Below are 24175 nucleotides of genomic sequence, written 5' to 3'. Positions count from 1 at the left end.
TGCCTATTACTCTCCCCTATTACTCACTCCTGCTGTAGCCTGTAGAAATAACTTTACACCAGGCTTGAGTAATTATGAGTTTGCCTGAAGTGTGCCTCTACTAACCTAGTATAAGCATCTAGTAGCCTACTATGAGCTTTCATAAGCTTGTTACGCCCCTAGTAAGCGTAAATAAACATGTTAGGATGTCCAATTTAGGTGTTAAATGGTGTTAAAGATGAAATTTCGAAGACAAAATTCATGGCATAAAATGGAGAAAATGGAGAATTACTCATGGGTTTTTCCATTTTCTCCATAGAAAAAGTCTCCATTTTATGCCATTTTATGCCATTTTATGCCATTTTATGCCATTTTATGCCATTGGCCCCCCCCCCCCATTCTGCACTAAGTTGACGTGTTCCGATCAGAATTGAATGGGGAATCGTTTAAGATCACTTTCAAGGCACATCAACAAAAGCTACTCACGCTATTGTGCAAATTTGCTCTTTGCTGAATGCACCATTTTGATCATTCATCCTCTCCAAGTGTCTGATAATGTGATTAGCCACCTCTGCACAATCCCACACAATGAACAATTTTACAATGCTCGATATCCCAGTCATCTTGGAATCTAAGCTCCCATCAGTAGTGTAAAATTTTATGTTGGCACCGGTCCCTGTGTCCTTAACACCCTCTTTCGGAGCCACATCCCCTTAGTAAAATAGAAAGGTAAAATCGATTGATGATTTGAGACAATTCGTCGATAAAATTTCTAAAATATTGTAGAGTAAAATGTGCTATTTTGGTAGCACTGAAGTTATGTTTTTCAAAATTGTCCCACATTCAAATAACGTTTAGGTGCCACCCTTTTAAGATGGTGCGGACCAGCTCAGCAGGGTCTAAGCGAAGCCACTGTCTCTGAATGTGTATTTCAGCACAGTGTGACAGAAATGTATAGAAGAAATGCTCTAGCTTGATCCAATAATTCAAAATACTTGAAATACGATAATTTCGTTCTCAATTGAATTGATTTATTCCTCAAATGATTAGAAGAATTTATTCTGCCTAACAGTTTTGTGAAAGCATTTAAAGATTTAACAATGGAATAATTTATACCTGCTCTTCGCAATCTAATCTTTTGCTCCAATAAGAAAGCAGGATACTCGAAGTTAAATTAGTGTATCAAGCTATTGTGAGATCTTGAATTTAATTCTCAAGTTCTTGTAAATTTTCATCATAACAATGTATTTTGGTTATTGTTGTTTGGTATATTACTATGCTCTTTTATCTTTTGATCACTCCATTTTGTATTTCTCTAGCCTGCTCATGCTAGTTGTTATGAACTGTGGTACCTGACAAAGCCTCTGATGAAGAATTTACCTGTAATTCTATGTATTCTTGCTCTGGCAGGAGTTGGTATTTATATTTATCAGTTCCACGAGGATAAATATCAATGTGAGTTGAATCTGTTATTTTTCATTGTGTACATCTAGTTCTAAATTCTTCTGTTTACTAATCGCTCAAATAAATATCAAGGACATAGCATTAGTATACATTTCATGTTAGTGATCTGGTATGCTAGCTCCAATATTGTTCAATAATTAAGCAATTGTTATAACCTTATATGGGCATCACGTGACTTGTTTCACATTTACTCATTTCAGCTGTGGTCTCGTATGTTGTTCAATCGGCCAATTCTCTGAAGCAGCGAGGTAATTATGAACACTGCAGAAATTATGATCTTTTGATTTTCTAACAGAAGTAAATATATCAGTGTTATATTTAGCTAAATGTTTAACTTCTCGAAGCACTGAACTTTAAACAGCAGATATGTCAGTTTTTTTCAAGTTGGATGAACATTACAAAATGGTAGTGGGATATTTGAATATTGATTTTTATTTCAGCTGGTGTAAATCAAGGTCCTATAGTAACCCTACCAGCTACCACATCAGAACACGTTACTTCACAGAGTGGGAAGGTAATGTTCATTATACACATATTATACACATATTATACACATATTATACACATATTATGTTAATATGTGATATGTTGCCTGGCGAGATGTCATTCTTAGAGAATACGTTCATCTTGTTGTTCACTTTCATCTACCTGTATTTCCGGTTACATACCTCTGACACTTCAAGTAAACCTGTAAAAGAAGTAATTATTATATTCACTATGTCAGTAAGCTCAAGTAAAAGAAGTAAAAGAAGTTCCCCAGGAAGCAGTGTTGAATAATATCGTAGATGCAGTGTTGAAGGAGGACGACTCTAAAAATGTAAAAGAGGACGACTCTAAAGAGGACGACTCTAAAGAGGACGACTCTAAAGAGGACGACTCTAAAGAGGAAGTTGAGCGTCACACTGATCAAGACATGTGGATGAAGAAACGTTCTGAGGTTAGTTTAAATTGATTAACCTGGATAAATACTTAATAGTTTACAAGAGGTGTGAGTGGTGGAGATAATCTCCTGAGGATTTAACTATTCTCACTGACCCGGCCCAGCTAATAATGTCATCTTGAATTCAGTTTCCAAAACAGATTATGTTATCATTAGCTATTACTTACTGTGTAAATGTTGTTCAATTTCTCGACTCACTGAGTTTAATTACTATAATTTATCCAGAGCATTGGTTGATATTCTGGGCAGGTGGGCAGGTGGGCTTTAAAGTGTAATGTTGTGAATGTTTTAATATTGTATTAAGTTACATGGCTTACTAACTAGACCCACTGTATTAACTCTGACTGTGTTATGTTTTCTACAAATATCACGTGTCTTTCACAATGATAAAAATACTACTACTCATCACCCCACTGTATTGGGATCAGCTTAATTTCCTCTCCTTATAATGACCGCTAAGTTTTATCGGTAATATTATTACTAAGTGTGTCCTCGAACAATCACTGCTGATTGGTTAAGATTGTCTTGCACGTGTTATGCACGTGTATAATATGTGTACAATATAGCAGGTGTTGTCATTTCTAGGTTTTGTCCAGAACCCGATCTAAGTTAGATGTTATTCATAAAGGTAGTGTTGCTGGAGTATTCAGAGTACACTTGGTAATACGGAGTATAAAAAGTAACGACTAGCTTCATACCAAAAGGGGGGGGGGGGGGGCTTTTTTAATTATAAAAGGGCCCCCCCCCCCCTCAGTAATACTACATGAAGCTGCACTGTGTAGAACTAGAATAGTGTGGATCTAGTTAATCTACATACCGTTACAGTGGTATGTGTCCACGTATTTTGGTGTGGTTACTACCTAAGTGCCTTGCCAAGTTGTTTCTGCTAGGGTTATAAAACTTACATATTTACCAAATGTTATTTATAACAGTGATCTAATGTTACTCTCACAATTATCTGTCACTTGAATTTTACTATTCCGAACAAATATTTCAAATATTTCAAACTTATCAAATTTTATATAATAATACATTACAGGGTATTACACTAAAAACTAAACGGATTTATATAATATAAATTAACGGAACCATACACAATAGAATCATAATATGCATCGGAAAGTATACATTTACAACAAACCCTTAGCCCGCATGTCCCGGATCATCTTCTCTGTCACCTGCTCCTGTATCCCGATTACCTCGTTGTATTTGCTGAGAATACGGGATGCGCTCCTGTTGGATATCTGTTCTGATCTAAGATCTCCCAGCTTCTTTAAGTTGTGTCTCCCTTTCTTAGCTGGTGGTGTCCTGAAGGATTAGTTAAACGTTAAATTTTGAAATGTACGTTATTCTCAGTAAGTCCTGTAACTCTATATATTGAAAAGGTCCCTTTGAATTTGGAACCATTTTATGCAAAATTGATACAATTTTAGACACGGTTGATGAGATGTCACGGGGATGGAATATTTTATTGAAACTGAAACTTCCAATTTCCAAAAAAAAACTTAAAACCGGAAACTTTCCACCAATAAAGTAGGAGATTTTTACCTCTGGTCAGGTTCAAAGTCGCTGTCGCTGTCGGTATCACTGTCTGATCCCTCGGTGTCAGAGTCCAGTTGTAGACTCCGTCTTCTCTTTCCCTCTCGTAAATTGCGTGACTGAAAATAGCAAAAATGAGACAACTTAAACAAAACTTAATATAAGCTCCAACTTAGCTGTCTTGGCCCGAAATGACGCGTTAACGAATCTGGTTAATAGCCATAAATTACCAAAAAAACCAATTGGTTGCTCATCATGAATGTCCCATGTATCCAATATTATATGTGTTAATATTACCTGAGTCTGGGCAGAAGGTTCAGCTTCATGGACAGGGGAAACAGCAGTTACGGGAGAGAGATTCTGGTCAGCAACAGGTTCATGGACAGGGGAAACAGCAGTTGCAGGAGAGAGATTCTGGTCAAAAACAGGTTCAGGGCTCGCAGAACTGTCAACGTTGATCTCTGGAACGAGCACGACTTCAGAAGTTACTGGTGTAGGTGTCTGGGACTGAACTTCAGAAGAGGAAGAATAGTTAATGAAAATCTTCTTCTCGAGCTCTTCCTTCCGCTTTCTGACAGTTTGAACGCTTAAAGTAGAATATTTACGAGCTTGTTCTCGAGTTTTCTTCAGTCTCCTGAAATAATAACATTTATTACCTTTATTAACGTTTAACCAGAAATTATGATGTTAAAATTAGAGGCAGAATGAAGTACAAAAGGACAGGAATTAAAATTGTTCTTAGATAGGTCACCGCCTATCAGATAAAATACAATAAAATTGCAATACCAGATACAATACAGCACAGCAAAGAACAATAAAAGATAAAATACAGTACAAAACGGTATAATGTAAAATACCCTTAATATAAATACGGTATTGAAAACCAGATACAATACAGTACACTACCAGATACAATACAATACAGTACAATACGTAAAAAATTAACAAAATGCTAACCCGACAAGAGACTTGTGGGAGTCGGAGCAGCAGTAGGTGTCCAAGAGAGTCTGAGCCACCTGGTGAAGTAGAGGAGTTCCAGTTAGAGTAGGAGTGGCACAGAAGGACAGGTATCTCAAGACATCCCCGGCAGTCAGAAGTGCAGCAGGATCAGGTAAAGGAGCCTTCCCTCCGATAAAGGTCAGGTAATGTCCGAGAGCCATACGATCAGGAGTAAGTTTAGAATAGGTTGTAGTTGAGAGGAGTGATAAGTACTTAATAAATTGTAATGTAATGGTCTTCTCTTTTATACCACCATATCATGGCCCTATCAGGGCTGACAGTCCTGCTTGTCGAACGTGACCCAATCAGTGCTGATCACCGTTCGGGTTCTCCTTGCTTCCTTGTTGAATGTGAATTGTGACCCAATCAGCAAAAACATAAATTTTATACAAGTCGCTCGTCACCTAATCAGTGCAGATCACTGTTCTGGTTCTTCTTGCTTCCTTGTTGAACGTCACCCAATCATTCGGCACGGGTTAGTCACGTGATCTCATTAAAATTCGATTGATCTCATTAAAATTCGATCTGTCTGACAGCGAAATCTGTCCGACTCAGAAAATAGATTATCCGGACAATAGTGTATGTCGGATCATATTGTACTTTCAATAAAGTATGGTGGTACAAATAATTTGTGGAAGTTAGGGTGAATTTCTATGTGCCAAATTTGAGATATCACTTCAAACACAAGAAAATAGTGCTGTCGGACAGATGTCGCTGTCGGACAGATGTCGTGTTGCACGGGATCATTATCAGGAGTTTAATGTCACCACTCACAACGATAACTTTCACTCCAAGCTACCTTATAACGGAATCAGGTTTATATCAGAAAACCAGCATTTGAGCGTTGTGAGGATAAATAAGAAGCCATAGCCAATCAGATTCAGGATATCTCGTGATTCATCAGTCCTCTGAAGAAATTCATCTATTATAAGAACGCGAACAATAAGTTTCGATATAATAATGATTCAATTACAAACTTAGTGCTGACGCTCATTTATATAGCTCCGATTACAGGCACACACTCAAAATGAATAAATAACCTAGTAAAAAAGGATCTAAACTGTGAAGTTTTAACGTAAACTGTGAAGTTAAATACCACGGGTAGGTATGAGAGCACCCGACAAAACGTGCAATCAAACTAATCCCAACGTTTAGACTAGTTTTGAAATGGGCGGTAAACTTCATTTTTATTGGCTACAAGTTCTGACAGAGGGCAAATTGATTTAGGCATCTGAAATCGATGGGCGACCCCTAATATTGTATAGGTATTGTATGGTATTGTATGGTATTCTTATAATTTTAGTTTGTTTTACATATTGTGACATTGTTAGTGTGTTGGTATTCAGAGAACAGTAAAGCCCCAATTTACCGTAAACCCCGATTAACCGCAGCCATTTCCTTTCTCCAAAACTCCGCGGTGAATCTGGGTTTTAATGTATATTACTACCTTTTGAGCAGGTTCTAAGTCAGTGTAGTACAATACTATGTCATATATATTTGTAATTATCCAGTAAGCAGCTACACACAGGTACCTAGAACTCTAGTACTATAACAGTAGTACAACTCTAGTTGTTAAACATTAAACTGTAAAAACTTTTAAAGATACCCTTTTATCAACTGCGTGTGTTTTAGTATTAAAGTGTCTCAGTACAGTACAGTATATATATATACCAGGACCCGGCCTCTCGGGGAAAGTTCACGGTTTAGAAAAGGAGGGGTTCACACCCCACCACACGTGATTCCAATCCTCAGTATCTATAGCCTTTAAAATAACTTGTCAAGCGTATCATATACATTAGTAGTAGTAGTAGTCATATACATTAGGGCCCAATATGCCCATTATATTGTGTCGTATTGTGATGGAATACAGCTCGATATGGACTCAAATTAACACCAAATGCGATATAAGCTATAATATAATAACATTTATTGCACAAAACGAGCTAATTAACTAAAATTTTGGGGTAAAGAAGAGGCCCGGTAGATTGAGGTACCCGGTATAATAGTGAGGCACAGTATAGAAACTTAGAAATGTTTGATATTCAGAAATTAAAGTACTATATAGTAGTAGTTGTACAGCAATAGGTACTAAGGTAATGGGACTACTGCGGACCCTCTGGCAGAGGGCCTCTACCGGCATTTTACCTTCATACAGACATCGAACGCTGTAAGAAGATTACGATCAAATCTCATTATTAAGTACTATATATAAATCTGATTATTAAGTACTATTATATTATCATGATATAGACCTGTAATCTAATAACTATTAAAATGAGAAGTGATATCTTTAGTCTTTAATAAAATTAATAAATCTGTTAACAATAACTGATAATACTCAGCAATAAGTCCACCCACCCCACCCCACCCCACCCCACCCCACCCCACCACACCCCACCCCACCACACCCCACCACCCACCCCACCACACCCCACCACACCACCCACCCACCCCACCACACCCCACCCCACCACACCCCACCACACCCCACCCCACCCCACCACACCCCACCCCACCGCACTCCGCCACACCACCCACCCACCCCACCACTGCAATATAGGGTAACAGCAGCTGTTGTAACATTACGAAACCTCTAGGTACTCTGAATCGTAGCACATTAGATTACCTTCTTAGTATATTGTAGGTAGTTTCTCTTAGTATGAAGTACTGATTAGTTTTCCATATGTTAGTTAAATACATTACTCTATAAAAACTGTAACATCTGCTAGTGCAGTGACCTAGGACATCAAAGCCGGACTACACGGGATTTTTACACAGGATTTTTACACAGGATTTTTACATGGATTAAAATTAAATTATAATAATTATATTAAAATTAAATTATAAGTCCACTATCGTGAAGACGTGAACTGTCATAACTGAAACTGTAACTTTATATCGGATAGTAATACAAATTTATAAAAACATATCTGGATCACTAAATTCTATCTCCGTTCCTCCGCTCCAGTCGACTGTGCACCCCTTGCCGGGGCCATGATCACATCTGGTTACACATCTGGTTATACATCTGGTTACACATCTGGTTACACATCTGGTTACACATCTGGTTACACATCTGGTTACACATATGGTTACACATATGGTTACACAGTACTACACTGCTATACGCTGTAACTCCAAGAGAAGTTCTCACATATGTGTTATAGTTCAGCTCTGAATCTAGTACTACACTGTTAGCACTGAACACACACGTGTTTCTTTCAGAATATTAATAGAAACTGACAGTAACAGATTTATTAGAGGGGTGCTGATTTCTCAGTGGTTAAATATTGTAATGTTCAATAACAAGATACCTTGTTCTATTGTCGCAATATAACTTGTGTTATACTAATTTCTATCTGTATTAAATAAATTCAGTTAATGGCTAACCACTAGTTTCTTCAAGGCGTGTGAGAAGATAGAAACCATCCCAATGTCAAAGTACGGGGAGAATATACAAGGTATTGCTCTGAACTATTTCACTAAGTTCGATTCTAACTACAAGTTCCTTTACTGCTCTATTCCAAAGGTAAGTGTTGGAACTATTGTTGTCATATCTACATTCTATCTACATTCTACCTTACTCGGGATTATTATGACCGGGATAAAGTGGTGGGTTTAGGGTAATTTCGCCATATTTTTCCCGAACCACATTTTCACCGGTCGTTAATAAACCCGCCTACTCAGGTTTTAGGGTTCCCAAGGGGTATGGGTGCTCATATTTTAATCTTTGTCTTATATTCACTAAAGAAGACTATTGGGACACTTGTTGTAGGTTTTTCGACTTCATTTGGCTAAAATTGCAATAAATTCACCTTTTTGCCCAATTCTTGTCATATATCCTTATTGTCAAATTTGATTTAAATAGGCCAATTTTTAATTTCTTAGGTATTGACTATCTCTACATAATGAAATAGGACTCAAAGTAAAAGTAACAGTTAAATTAAAACTTGAATTAATTAAAACTGATGAAAGGGATGATCCAGATGAAGATAACGAAGATGATTACAACTTATTGGAAGACTAAACAGCTCTCCCTTTATCTTAATATCGATCTGGTTGTTACGCTTCAAATGTTAAAAATTATTTTCCATCTAGTTTGATTAACCACGAGTCATTATTTCTGTCTACTTTCAACAATTATTGATAATTCGACTTGTTTCACAAGTTTTAGCAATGCGAAAATTTCTAAACTTGCTTATCTCTAATAAGGAAATTTACATCTGAGACAAAATTTTTGAATCTAAAATTGAAAGGTTGGACACCGGTAAAATGGCGACCGGGAAAATGTGGTGGGTTTTGAGCAATTTCGCCATATTTTTCCCGAACCATATTTTAACCGGTCGTTAATAAACCCGTCGTAATAATCCCGAGTAAGGTATCTACATTCTATCTACATTCTATCTACATTCTATCTACATTCTATCTACATTCTATCTACATTCTATCTACATTCTATCTACATTCTATCTACATTCTATCTACATTCTATCTACATTATATCTACATTATATCTAAATTCTATCTACATTCTATCTACATTTTATCTACATTCTATCTACATTCTATCTACATTCTATCTACATTCTATCTACATTCTATCTACATTCTATCTACATTCTATCTACATTCTATCTACATTCTATCTACATTCTTTCTACATTGTATCTACATTCTATCTACATTCTATCTACATTCTATCTACATTATATCTACATTATATCTAAATTCTATCTACATTCTATCTACATTTTATCTACATTCTATCTACATTCTATCTACATTCTATCTACATTCTATCTACATTCTATCTACATTCTATCTACATTCTATCTACATTCTATCTACATTCTTTCTACATTATATCTACATTCTTTCTACATTCTATCTACATTCTATCCACATTCTATCTACATTCTATCTACATATACATTACACGGTAAATCATACATGCAGACTGCAGCCTGCACTCGGTTTGATGCACCTTATAATTAATAAAGTGTCGCAGCTTTACAATCAGTATTGTTCTTTCTGTCATTATTTCGCCCCACCTTGTACATTATATCACATTATATCCTCCCCTCTTGATTATAACTTAACGTCACTCACCCATGAAGTAATGCGTAAACTTGCCCAATACCCGAACTGACAGACCCATTATATGTACGTTTATGTAACGCGCGATAGACATTTTTAAGGACCAACGCCGCGCAAATCGCACGTTTTTCTGGCTGCACTTTTAATTTATGCCCTGCCAGGCCACGCGCCAAATTGTTTTATTTGATCCAGTGACTTCCATTACATGTCATGAGCCAATAATTTTAATACTTTGCTCCATGCGGCCTGCCCCCGACCAGTTACTCACTGTTTTGGGGTTTGACTTATCAAACTCTTATAAAGTCGGGAAAGATCTGTTCTTGTTTTACGAGATATGAATGAGAGGATGGTATACCCCGTGTATGATGCATGTTTTTCAGAGTACTGGTCCGATGACACCTCAGTGAATTGATTATTTTTACTTCGACCCAGGAATCACTACTGCCGTGCTGAAACATTTAGCCCAGAATAACTATGTTAATAACGTATTATAGTGAGCAGTATCTTTTATCCAGTAGGAAGTAAGTATTGATACAAAGTTCAGTTCATGTTAACAGTTATATAATCTACTGTAACCGCAGGTGGCCTCTACAAACTGGAAGAGAACTATGATAGTTCTGAGTATGGATAAGAAATCACGTGACAAAATGACAAGAGCGCAAGTTAACGCTCTAAAGAACGTCCACAACGACCCGCGGATACAGGCGCTAACTAAAGTTGACGGCAATATCCTATACCCTCCTTACAGAGACTACTACAAGTTCGTAATGTTCCGGCACCCTTTCACTCGCATGGTATCGGCCTGGAGAAACAAACTGCTGATGGTTGATGGTAGAATAAACAAATATTTCTACAAGAACTATGGTATACCCATCATAAAGCTACTGCGGGGTAAAGGAGCCGAAACTAAGTTCCTGAAGAACCCAGCTGGTAACCTGGTAACATTCCAAGAGTTTGTGGGTGGTGTAAAGAGCGGCATAGTAGACAGACACTGGATGCCACAGTCGGAGATATGTCAACCTTGTGCGGTCAGATATAACCACGTGGGATTCTTTGAGTATCTGAATGATGATACCAACTATATTCTAGATCAGGTGAGACCTCCAACTCTGGGTATTAGTGAGGATTTTAATTTAGGGAGTGTTGTGAATTTTTTAAAATTTTTAAATTCCCCGCACGTTCAACACTTCTCAGATTTTCATGAATAATTGACAATGTTTACCCAGCCTGCGTGATTTTAACAGCGATAAAATGTAGATTTAAAAAATCTAATGAATACCAGATCTTTGATATCCTAAAAAGTGTTTGTAAAATCTGTTTTCCTTCAGCTTGGTGTTGGAGACGAGGTAGTAAAAGCAGACAAAGTCTCCCCCTCCGGACAATACAAATCAACAACAGAAGTAACCAAGGAACTGTTTAATTCCCTCTCCCAGTCTGACATTGACGCTCTGTATCAGTTTTATAAGAGAGACTTTATTCTGTTTGGTTATGATAAAGATGTGAATAGTCCCTCCTTCCCATTCCCAAGTATACCCGAGGTCACGTGATTTGAGGGAGTAGTCACGTGATATGTAATGAATTGACCTTTCATAATAGATTGTGGGAGTTGGGGTATAAATATGTATATTTTCATTGTTTCAGATTGTGATTAAAACTTATCTACGGTCAAAATTTTTCTTCCATTCAAATTTCTGATTGTTTCTGAATAGACTCAGTGAAGACAGATTTCCATCAGAATCTATATTCACTGAGTCTATTCAGAAACAATCAGAAATTTGAATGAAAGAAACACCAAATCATGAGATTCAATAAAACTACACGAATGCACCAGATTACGGTCAAAATGTATCATTCGTTGATAAAAGGTTGTTTGAAATATTTTATTTGACTATATTATGATCATATGACAGTAATTTTGCATGAAGATGGCTAAACTACATTATATAATATCTTTCGACGTTATCTGTGTCGCACGTAAGCAACTTGAATATGCTGACTGTAAATAATTTAGTAAATTTATTTTAGATTCAGGGTGAGTTTTTAATGTATTTTAACAATTGATTTCTAGTAAATTTTGTATTTCACTATCATTATTACTATGATTATTAAAAATGATTACGTAATATGTGAACGACCCCTTATTAAAAGAGATCAAATTAAATTTACCATTACGGGTTTTAACCAGGAACCTCACTTGTCTTAAACATGTCTTTAAAAAGTATCAGAATGTGAACTTGGCCAACTAAACGGAGCAATTAAACTGGTTCTTAATTTAAGATAACAACATTGCAGTAGCCACCAATAGTCTAATGGCGTTTCCAAGACAAATGCATCCTGTTGAATTGTCTTTCCCCTCATCTTCATCGTCCTCTTCATTGTCATCTTCATCGTCATCCTCGCTTTCGTCTTCGTTTTCAGAACTAGGGCCGTCCGCTACTTCTGAAATATTTTATAAATAATCATTTATAATAATTAATTATATGATCGACGAAACTTTGACAACTGTTATTGATATTTGTTAATGAAGACACGAGATTAGCATAGCCTCCTCTGCAGATGTGGCTGTTGTTTTTGAATAACGATCACCTATGTTAATACACGTCGGTTTTCTTTCACTTTCAGTTAAAAAAGAGAAATATGTCAACAAGCTCTTACTTATTTGGCATAATGATATGATGAGATGATGGATGGTCATGTGTCGTTGACTCGTATGCAATGAGGCCCCAGTCAGTAGTCACTGCATGTATACATACTCTCTGTGTGTATTACTTAACAGCTAAAAACGGACCGACAGAACCATGTAAGTTATATTACAGTATCATCCTCTGTGAGTCTGTAGGCCACCATGTCCAGCCTCTACAAAAAACAATGACTTAAGTTAAATGTGACATTGACGTAGGCCTCGATTAACTCCAAATTAAAAAGTGTAATAAATAATAAAATACCTTCGCATTGATGACCCGTAAAACCAGTAGTGCAGCTGCACGTGTGCTTGCTGTAATCTAAAGGGTCGCTCATGTCACGTGAACATGCGCCCCCGTTTTTACAGGGATCCTCTCCGCAAGGTTCACTGCAAAGGTTAGGATTGAAATAATCTTTAATGTTGATGTACAAAATATTAACACTAAAACGTGATCGAAACTATTTTTTTTGACGAAATCAAATATTTTAGTGTCATCAATGAAGTCATCAATCTCAATAATTATAATTACCCGTTAAAATTAGCACAAGTATCTCCGGTTGTACCGGTTGGACAGTCGCACTCCAACTCAGCACCCTTAACAGAGCACATCCCGTTATTAGAACAGTGATCATCAGTACATAATACCTTCTCACAAACACTTAAATCATCAGCACTCTGAAATGGTGTACTATATGTACTAGTTTGTTCTTTGTAGATGATGTACTATCCTGAATTTACAATCGCATGCTTAAAAACTTAAAAAGCAATACGGAACATCGTGAAGATGGGAAGATTCCAAATATCTTAATAGAACATTGCAAAGATGGGAATATTCCCAATATTTACTTACAAGTTTGTAACCGTCTGTTTCATCACACTCACATTGTTTGTTAGCATTACATATCCCGCCTGTACACCCATCAGAGTCAGAGCACACTGAAGTGAAGTTTAAGGTTAAATGTTAATAATGGTAAACAAATGTTTAGGTCAGCAGGATTGAGCTAATTTGCCCCAGGACCAACAACGTAGTTAATCAATTTATGGGAATGTTATTTTATTATCGGACAGTCAGAAATTAGTGTTATATATATATATATGATTCTGTGTACTTACTAACACAAGATTTTAAGACAGGATTAAAATTCCCCCCGTCATCACAAGTAAGAGTCTGCACGTGTTCAGTACCACCAGTACCCGTCACGTGGAACCCGTCGGAGCACGTGACTATGACGTCACTGTTAACATCGTAGGGTCCTGGCGTATCAGCAGCCTGATTCAGATTGGTCAGAAGTAGCAGCGAAATTTTCAGTCGCTGTCATGTTGAATTGATTCTTACATTTGTGGAGGCATAGAAAATATAAAAGTTACAATCTAACTATAGTGCAAATCAGATTCTTTCGAAAACCGGAGGTCCTGTATGCTACAGAATCGTGATCTGAGTCTTATCAATGAGATCTTAATTATAAACTGAAATCGGTTATGTGATATAATTATACCTGATTAGTAAGAGTGAGGGAGTGACACTGTACAACTGTACAGAGTCGGGGGTCACTGTGATCTGCCCTCTCAAAGCCTTGCTTACACTCACATGTCCCGTCCGTACAGGTTCCGTCTGTACAATCAGCTACTCCTTCCACACACGCTGAGAGTTATTAATTAAATAGTAGTAATAGTAATAAATAATAGTAATTAAATAACAATTATATAGTACTAATTATATAGTAAGATAGTAGTAGTGATACAATCACAATAAAATATAGATCCGTCAAAACTTGATTCGTGAATGAATAGATAGATAACAATAATTAATTTCTCTTGGGATATTTGAAATCTGCATATAACCCAACATTTCAATTAATGTTGCATAGCCCATTCTTCCATTTTTGTTGTTGTGTTTGATAACATAAACAACATATTCGATTCTCGAACAATAATAGAAAGCAAAAAAGGTTAAAACTCACCAACACAACCTACTGTACCACCAAAACTATCTACTTGTGGCTCTGGAGAGAAATTACCAGAATTACACCTAACATTAGCACTGATGTCTTCGACAGAAGCAGCCCAAGAAATGATAAAGTTGTTCCTGCATGTCATTAAGACTTCAGTGTCCTCTTCGTATTGATCTATTTCGAAGGGGACCATGCTAGCTACATTCTCAGCATCCCCCAACGAGTCACAATTAGCTTTGATCACTGCGGTTATTTTAGATTCAGAACAGTGGATGTTTCTAGGAAAGTTTGTATTAGATATTGGCTGAGTATTTGTAATTTGTTAGTCTATAATATAATAGTCTTAATGATCCGATATATACGGTTGTTTATGAAATATTTTCTTATCAGTAATTGATGATTGATGATTAATTACTAATTATCTATATAATATGTTAAATCCAGGAAATAGTTAACTTAAAACTAACCTGACGGAAGGATGAGAAGTGTAGCGATAAAACCCAGCATTGTTGTTCAGTGATTCGCCTTCTCAACAAGTTGAACTAAAAAATTAAATAACAAGTAAAAACAAGTTAGTAAAATACAAATATGAAGAATCCTCTTATTGAATTCACTGACATAACAAGAGTTCTTAGCAACCGGAAAAATGGAGCAATTTGAAAATAGAGCAACCTGGAAAATATAGCAACCTGGAATATAGAGCAACCTGAAAAAATGAGCAAACTGGAAAATATAGCAACCTGAAAATATAGCAACCTGGAAAATAGAGCAACCTGAAAAATAGAACAACCTGGAAAATAGAGCAACCTGGAAAATAGAGCAACCTGAAAGTAGAGCAACCTGAAAATAGAGCAACCTGAAAATAGAGCAACCTGAAAAACAAAACTACTCAAAACGTCGCCAATCGCCATGTGTTCACAATAACATAAACAAGGATCTGCTGAATAAGCACATCTCATGATGGCAATTAAGAACACACTGGAGCATGTTTAAAAATAGAGTGTTTCTTAGGGATCACACATTACGTAAGCAGAAGCTAGCTATGTGTAAAATTGCTAACGGAGGTTGCAATGGGAGGAGGAAGACAGGAAGGGTCTAAAAGAAGGAGAGGGGTCTAAAAAGCTAAAAGAGCTAAAGGCTGAGGTAATATGTTCCTTGTTACTATGTTTAATACCAGACGGCAGACTGTCGTTATTATGAAGGAGTCCGTACGGAGAGGGATAGAACTGTACTAGTATATACGTAAGTGGATGAAACTTTGGCAGTGTTTTTAGAAATTCATCACAATTTGCTGTATTAACCTCAGTTTACCAATCGGTTTGATTATAATTAGTTGTACCATATGTTTAGTATTAGATGGACGTTAAGTTAAGAATACTTCGCTAGAAGATCAGCTGCTCAGCTGCTGATGACATTATTTAATATCAGATAAAGTTTCTAAACAAATGACAGTTAAACTAGTAATCGAGTAAAAACAAGTAGAGACTAGCAACCATGATGAGTGATGACCACTGTAACCATAGTAACCAATGGTAAGTCAAAGTGGTAACCATAGTAAGATCCACCTGTTAAAAGTCCGTTTATCCTGACCACATTGCAACCGTACACTTGGACTAAAAATGTGTGTTTATCACATATGACTATGTTGGGTTTCATATAATATCTCCACAGTATATTAAATACCAGTTCAATGTGTTAACTTTATTAGAAGAACGCAGCAAAGTGATTCCAAAACTGTACAGCTTCTAAAATGTACAGGGTGAGCCCCAGAAATGTTTGAAAAATAATAAATAATTTTTATGAAGTAGCAGGTTAGGAACCAACCGGTCTGGGGTTTTGGCTGCCGGACCGGAAATGGCCTGATATCAATCTATTTCCCGGATTCTGTCGGAAAGAAAAGAAAGAAAAAATTTCAGGCTGTCGGATCTTGCCCCGGAAATTTTAAATTAATCTCTTTTTAACCTCATCATAACCTATATCATTTAAAAATGTGGTATTAAATGCCAAGTATTTATTTAATTTGGCAATAACATGGTCCTGCACCTTTTATTATTAAGTAAATCAGATCGCAAGACATATTATATATAATTATATATATAATATATATTAATATTATAACTTTAAGTTGATTGTAATTAAACATTTTAGTGCCGAGTACTGCTTCCGGTAGTACTCGTCAATCAATAAATCTAATACTCCCGATTAATAAGTGAAACAAGAATTTTCAGCTTGCAGAAATTTGAGATAACAGTAACACCTACCTTTTCAAAAAAACAAACAAATTGAATATCGAATATTACTAATACCAGATCTAAATTTTTTCGAAAGAAATAAAATCTTTGTGAGAATAAAAGCGTTTCCATTTTCTTTGTGGTCTCTCAGAGATTGTTAAACACGACGGCGAGCTTTGGTTTTTTCCTCAAACTCTTTGGAGTCTTTCTTGGCTTGTCTGAAAATGAATTTCATTGTTAAACTGATATATAAAAATAATATCTGTGGCATTAAGGTCCGTGAATAATAAAGTTAAATAAATCATTTCCATTAATGTTAATGTGAGTGTCCCTACATATGCGTAGATATGTGTGTAGCCGATTACTATATTACTATTAGTATTAGCTTATTAGTATACTATGACAAATATAATCACTCCTCAGTCACATTCTAGAGTTCAGAAAAAGGGTAAAAAACTTCTTAAAAAATCACCAAAAATGTTTAAAATTTTTTGGAAATCTTTGGGTGGTCATGAGCGTGAATAATTATGTCCGTGAAAAGTTTGTTCCCTGAAAAACTTGTCCGTGACAATTATGTCCGATAAGGTATTTTAACTTACTACCTATTCATTAAACGGATTAATTTATTTTACTTTGAAACTGCAAACAAAAACGCAGTCTGAAAGGAAAATTTGGTAACATTTTGCAATATGATTATGACTGATAAATTCGGTGGATTTTCAAGTTTTTTTATGAAAATAATATTGCAGTTAAATAATTGGCGGGTTAAAGTTTCCGAAAATCCGCCATATTTTTACCCGCCATTATTTTTACCCGCCACAATATTACCCACCATAAATAAACGAACTAAGGTATCGTGAAACGGATCATTTGTCCGCCAATTTGAGTGTTTCTCTTTGTTTGAAATGTATATATATTTATATATTTTATTATTATTATTAATTATATATTTATATATGTAAAAATACCTTATAATGTCACACGATTCAGGATCCTTTTTACATATATAGTTCCCCATGGCAAAGGAGACAGCATTGACCAAGTCGAAGTACTCATCAGTGTATATGACGTCATGATCAAAGCTCGCTATCAGGCCCTGTTTAATGTCGTCATCACTCAGCTCCGCCTTGTCATCTCCCAAAAACTCCCTCGCATCCTGACAGAGCTCCGAATCTACCTTAAGGATTACAAGGATTACAAGGATTACAAGGATTACAAGGATTACAAGGATTACAAGGATTACAAGGATTACAAGGATTACAAGGATTACAAGGATTACAAGGATTACAAGGATTACAAGGATTACAAGCAACAAGGATTGCAAGGAGTACAAGGATTGCAAGGATTACAAGGATTGCAAGGATTGCAAGGATTGCAAGGAGTACAAGGATTGCAAGGATTACAAGGATTACAAGGATTGCAAGGATTGCAAGGATTGCAAGGATTACAAATCAAAAGTTTTATATTACAATCGTAATAGTCAAAACAATATAATAGACATAATATGATAAAGTAATAAATATGGGATTCACGATTCCAGCGAATGTTGTTCAGTCTTTGTGTTTAGACAGATAGAAAAAGTTTAGGTCTAGGACGTGGCAGACGCAAAAACTCTTACCTCCAGTAAACTGACACTCTCACAGTTCACGAGACCAAACTCTAGCTTCATTAGCATGGTGTTAGCTTGCCAAGCCTTACAACTGGTTGCTTCTCGTTCACACTCGAACTCCCGAATGAGGTTGTCAATGTGGGGAATTACCCAAAACAGGTTCCGTGAGCCTGGACTCAGATGCCTTATGTCTTCTGCTGTTTTCTCAAGCATTTCCAAATCCTCTGACGCGGCAGTTACTGTTACCATGGTTACCAACAGTGTAAGTGCCAGGAACATAATCATCGTGAGGATAGTCTTCTAAGGGTTTGTTAAATTAAAATACGCACCAAATTTGATTGATTTCAGCCCATAAATTGCTCAAACATCAATATTTTTGAATGAAACCAACTTTATATAAAAGATAAGCCTAAACTACAGTCTACACATTTTCTATGATTATCAGCTCAATATCTACCTAACTGTGGATTTTGTGTTTAAATAAAAACAAAAAATCAGGGTGTACCCCCCTTAATAGCCAATTTAATTGTATTTCTAACAGCCATCTAATAGCCGGCTAATAGCCAATTTAATTGTATTTCTAACATGACTAACAGCCATTTTCACCCATCACGGTCAGCTCTTTGGCTAAAGGAAAATCCTAACAGCCCTCTAACAACCGACTGTTAGGTAACATCCCTCTAACAGCAGGCTGTTAAGTAACATCCCTCTAACAGCCGGCTGTTAGGTAACATCCCTCTAACAGCCGGCTGTTAGGTAACATCCCTCTTACAGCCGGCTGTTAGGTAACATCCCTCTAATAGCCGGCTGTTAGGTAACATCCCTCTAACAGCTGACTGTTAGGTAACATCCCTCTAACAGCTGGCTGTTAGGTAACATCCCTCTAACAGCCGACTGTTAGGTAACATCCCTCTAACAGCCGACTGTTAGGTAACATCCCTCTAATAGCCGGCTGTTAGGTAACATCCCTCTAACAGCAGGCTGTTAGGTAACACTAACATCCCTCTAACAGCCGACTGTTAGGTAACATCCCTCAAACAGCCGACTGTTAGGTAACATCCCTCTAACAGCCGACTGTTAGGTAACATCCCTCTAACAGCTGGCTGTTAGGTAACATCCCTCTAACAGCCGACTGTTAGGTAACATCCCTCTTACAGCCGGCTGTTAGGTAACATCCCTCTAATAGCCGGCTGTTAGGTAACATCCCTCTAACAGCTGACTGTTAGGTAACATCCCTCTAACAGCTGGCTGTTAGGTAACATCCCTCTAACAGCCGACTGTTAGGTAACATCCCTCTAACAGCCGACTGTTAGGTAACATCCCTCTAATAGCTGGCTGTTAGGTAACATCCCTCTAACAGCAGGCTGTTAGGTAACACTAACATCCCTCTAACAGCCGACTGTTAGGTAACATCCCTCAAACAGCCGACTGTTAGGTAACATCCCTCTAACAGCCGACTGTTAGGTAACATCCCTCTAACAGCTGGCTGTTAGGTAACATCCCTCTAACAGCCGACTGTTAGGTAACATCCCTCTAACAGCTGGCTGTTAGGTAACATCCCTCTAACAGCCGACTGTTAGGTAACATCCCTCTAACAGCCGACTGTTAGGTAACATCCCTCTAACAGCTGGCTGTTAGGTAACATCCCTCTAACAGCCGACTGTTAGGTAACATCCCTCTAACAGCCGACTGTTAGGTAACATCCCTCTAACAGCCGACTGTTAGGTAACATCCCTCTAACAGTCGACTGTTAGGTAACATCCCTCTAACAGCAGGCTGTTAGGTAACACTAACATCCCTCTAACAGCCGACTGTTAGGTAACATCCCTCAAACAGCCGACTGTTAGGTAACATCCCTCTAACAGCCGACTGTTAGGTAACATCCCTCTAACAGCTGGCTGTTAGGTAACATCCCTCTAACAGCCGACTGTTAGGTAACATCCCTCTAACAGCTGGCTGTTAGGTAACATCCCTCTAACAGCCGACTGTTAGGTAACATCCCTCTAACAGCCGACTGTTAGGTAACATCCCTCTAACAGCTGGCTGTTAGGTAACATCCCTCTAACAGCCGACTGTTAGGTAACATCCCTCTAACAGCCGACTGTTAGGTAACATCCCTCTAACAGCCGACTGTTAGGTAACATCCCTCTAACAGTCGACTGTTAGGTAACATCCCTCTAACAGCCGACGCTTGTGTTTACAATTGTTAAGGCTATTATCCGGCTGTTAGAGGGCTGTTGGTTGATAAATAAGTAAATAACGAGGTTAAAGTTTTCAAAGAAGCAATAGTGTCTGGCGAACTATATAATATCCATAGGTCAGTCAGGCAGTGGTTCACACTGTTGAAATCGTTTTTGGACTCCCTAGTTTTCTAAGGGATAGGGGCGGTAACTGAGTGTGGCCCATATCCTAACGCCTAATCGTCCGGTCTACAAAGTGGTAATTTACTCAGTGAGTCAGTATATTCTGAGTTATGCAAGTTTTCTCCCTAAACAACAGCAATAACAACAGTGCCACTGTGGATACTCTGATCTTGATGTTAGACCTACTATATGAGGCAAGTTTGCTCCCTAAACAGTAAACAACAGCAATAAAGCAATAACAATAGTGCTACTGTGTATACTGTGGACCTGAGGTGTTTTCCCTCCATCGGGACGTGACCCCATGAGTATCCGGATAACAAAGGAAAGTGACGTCACGATTTGGAAATAGAGTATCTTTTGTTAAAAGCATAAGTTCTTGTTAGGAGTTCAATTTAGAAATTCCCCTGCTTCGATATCACGTGTAAGGACTAAGGGACATTGGACAACCACGTTATACCAAGTTCTCCTAAATTTTCCACTAATTTATGTTATAATGACCCCTCCAGTCCTTTAAAGATAATCTCTAAAGATAATCTGATAACATGTTGCCTCTCAGGACCGTAGAACACCATACACGACATATTATCTTTAACTTCACGTCACAGAAAACCCTCCGCAAGGTCAAGGCTACATCGATACGAAGAACAAAGGATATATAAAGAAGAACACTACAGTCATCTATGGATTCTCCCAAAGACTAACAAAAGGAACAACCCGGTTTGATCTTTCTGAACTCTGAATCTTATACTGGTATAGTATTGTTATCTATTTTTTCCAACTGTTACCTTTTTATCCGTGTAAGTTAATTAGCTGTTTTTGGGTACCGGGCCATCCTGGTAGTGGTTAGTGGTTACCCTGCTATGGGCCGTTCCACTGGCTTTTGCAGGTCTAGTTTATATATGTACTGACAATTTCAGAAATGTTCAAGATTAAGCGTTACGCATATTGTCGTTTACCTAGGACCAAAGACCAAATCACGTATAACCGTTGTTTGTACTCCAAAGCGCACGCGTACCGTATTCGGTATTATAGCTAAAAACAACGAGTACGACCGTATGGCGTATCGTACGTATTCAAGTATTCAGAAAGTGCCGTCTTGCTAGAACAAAGATTTTATTTCGTAATTGATAACACGATAGTATAGAACCAAAAGGTATTACGGGAATTTTCTGCCAGGGACCCCAGATACAACTTCCTACGCGTATATTTTTCCTGATCCATGACTCAAGTGCCGAAGGCACAAAAGAGTCAAGGACAAGGGTTAGCGAACGAGATTTTTTAATATGGTAGCTTGTGTCCGTCGCACAAACGACCGAACGTACGTACGTGCTTATTAATATGTCGCCCAGTGCTCACGTTCTTAACTAGACTGCGCTATTCCTAAATTTGAACAATTCCAATTACTTTTAGGAGGTTTTCATGAGATAATTAAGATTTCAAAAAGTATGTGTAGTCAGTGTAATAAGCGCCAAGCGCGAGCACAGAATTTTTTTTCTTCGATTGTACAAAATTTTATACCAATGTTTTAGTCAAGATGTAAATAATTTTTATCCACCGGGTAGCAATGTTAGCTCAGCGTTCATCAAGATCGCGATTTTTACGCCGCGCACTCGTAAAACGCATGAAAAAATCGAATTGACGATAGAAATCGAGCGCTATGCGCATATTATTCGCTTTTTCACTGTTATTTTCTGGTTGATTTCATAAACGTTTTAATTTTGTTTGAAACTCTCGAAACCAAGGATTGTCCACTATTTTACTGCAATTATCTACTTGAAGTTTCTTTTGTTTTATCAAACAGTTTAAAGTGGAATATTTTCTGTGCTTGATTATACACTGTAATTACATGATAGGGCCTTGCTAATGTAAATTGGCAATTACAGATCACTTAAGTTTCCAAATTTATCGCTCAGGTTATGACCTATCTTAAAGTTCAACTGCTTGGTTAAATTAAAGCTGGGCACAAATATCATTTTTGCAAAGAATTCATTCAAAGACATTTTAAAGCAAGTAAAGTAAGTAAGTACAGCACCTAGAATCTCATTAAACTATATAAAAAAATAAGTATAAAGAATAAGGAAAAGGAACGGGAATGAAGCCAATACCAGAAGTGAAACCCCACCAAAGAATAATTGATCCTTAGGTAGACCTGGTGAAATAAAGTAACTGAACTGTAAGTTTAAGAAAAGACGGAAGGAATAAAGGAGAGAGGAAATAATGTTATGTGAACATCATCAGCAGATGACTTGGCACACCGGTTTCGGGGGTTTAATACCTGTACCGGTTTAATGTGCCAAGACCCCCTAGCAATCACTCGTCAGTGATCACCTGTTCACGTTAAATGTGATGTCAAGGATGTCGCTGACATCAAGTATACTGTATTTGTACAGAATACTAGGTCGGTCTTTCAGAAGCTTTCTGAATTTACTCTTCAGGAGTCTGTCATTATAACATCTTGAAAGAAGTGTCCTATAAAGGGTGTTGGTAGAACACAGAAAAGAATCAAGGTCAGAGATAATGGAAGAGTAACGAAGGACCTGACCGTAAAAAACATTATAACCAACAGAAGAGGAAATATTACTGTTAGGAAAGGTGTACATGACCACAGGAAAGTTGAAGTCATCAAGTTTGTTGTAAAGCTTGGTGGCGACGTGTCCGGAGTTATTCATCGAGATGTTGATGTCGAGATAGTTTACGGACTTATTGTCGTCACCACTCCTCTCCATAAGCAGGTCAGGTGGATAAATGGACCTGATTAGTAGTCTGAGACGAAACGGAATCTCGTTAGCTTTTCGTGTTAAAAGCGATTTCTCAACGGTTATCACCTCTCAAGATGATTCTTAAAACATTTGGCCACTATTGCATTTTTGAAATAAATGCAATAGTGGCGTTTTCGGCCACACCCTTTTTCAGGGTTTCGCGGTCACTCGAATTTGTGTATTTCAGTCCAGGAAGGTCTTAAAGACTATTCTGATACACCAAAATGTGCCTAATAGACACATTTATATACAACTTATGAAGCAACATATACCTTAAAATGCTTCGTTTCGGAAATATGGTCGAAAAAACGGTTTTTGGATTGACGCAGTCCATAATTTCCATGATTTTTGGCATTCCCGCCTAGGAAGGTCGTAGAGACTATTCTGATACACTAAAATGTACATAATGGCCACATTTATATACAACTTATGAAGCAACATATACCCTAAAAGGCTTATTTTCCGAAATGTGGCTGAAAAACGGATTTTTGCCGAGCGAACAATGACAATATTCACAAATGGGCTATTGGACTGTTAACTAGAACGGTCTTAAAGACTCA

At 37.3% G+C, this 24175-nt stretch overlaps 4 protein-coding genes across 4 annotated transcripts in view; 1 reads left to right on the top strand and 3 right to left on the bottom strand.

The window, feature by feature from the left end:
• The window catches only part of LOC134820728 (uncharacterized), an 88296-nt gene that overhangs the window by 54227 nt on the left and 9894 nt on the right, over window positions 1–24175 (bottom strand). The gene's annotated exons all lie outside the window — the stretch shown is intronic.
• Window positions 1295–12219, top strand: LOC134820633 (carbohydrate sulfotransferase 11-like). Its single transcript, XM_063831136.1, has 7 exons — window positions 1295–1434; window positions 1644–1691; window positions 1884–1957; window positions 2204–2380; window positions 8328–8450; window positions 10600–11112; window positions 11347–12219. Exons 1-7 carry the CDS (start codon window positions 1347–1349, stop codon window positions 11563–11565), a joined length of 1242 nt encoding a protein of 413 aa, XP_063687206.1. The 5' UTR covers window positions 1295–1346; the 3' UTR covers window positions 11566–12219.
• On the bottom strand, window positions 12125–15201 carry LOC134820634 (protein jagged-2-like). The gene is made up of 8 exons (XM_063831137.1): window positions 15121–15201; window positions 14663–14896; window positions 14198–14343; window positions 13815–13971; window positions 13552–13637; window positions 13231–13376; window positions 12964–13088; window positions 12125–12457 (listed from the first exon to the last, which is right to left on the bottom strand). Exons 1-8 carry the CDS (start codon window positions 15158–15160, stop codon window positions 12291–12293), a joined length of 1101 nt encoding a protein of 366 aa, XP_063687207.1. The 5' UTR covers window positions 15161–15201; the 3' UTR covers window positions 12125–12290.
• On the bottom strand, window positions 16917–18789 carry LOC134821255 (uncharacterized). Its single transcript, XM_063831969.1, has 3 exons — window positions 18503–18789; window positions 17853–18061; window positions 16917–17102 (listed from the first exon to the last, which is right to left on the bottom strand). The coding sequence occupies exons 1-3, from the start codon at window positions 18776–18778 to the stop codon at window positions 17042–17044; spliced, it is 546 nt and encodes a 181-aa protein (XP_063688039.1). The 5' UTR covers window positions 18779–18789; the 3' UTR covers window positions 16917–17041.

The sequence above is a fragment of the Bolinopsis microptera genome, chromosome 9, assembly GCF_026151205.1.
Source record: "Bolinopsis microptera isolate Bmic1 chromosome 9, MBARI_Bmic_1.0, whole genome shotgun sequence".
NCBI classification, from domain to species: Eukaryota; Metazoa; Ctenophora; class Tentaculata; order Lobata; family Bolinopsidae; genus Bolinopsis; species Bolinopsis microptera.
This window is presented reverse-complemented; position numbering and strand designations above follow the sequence as displayed.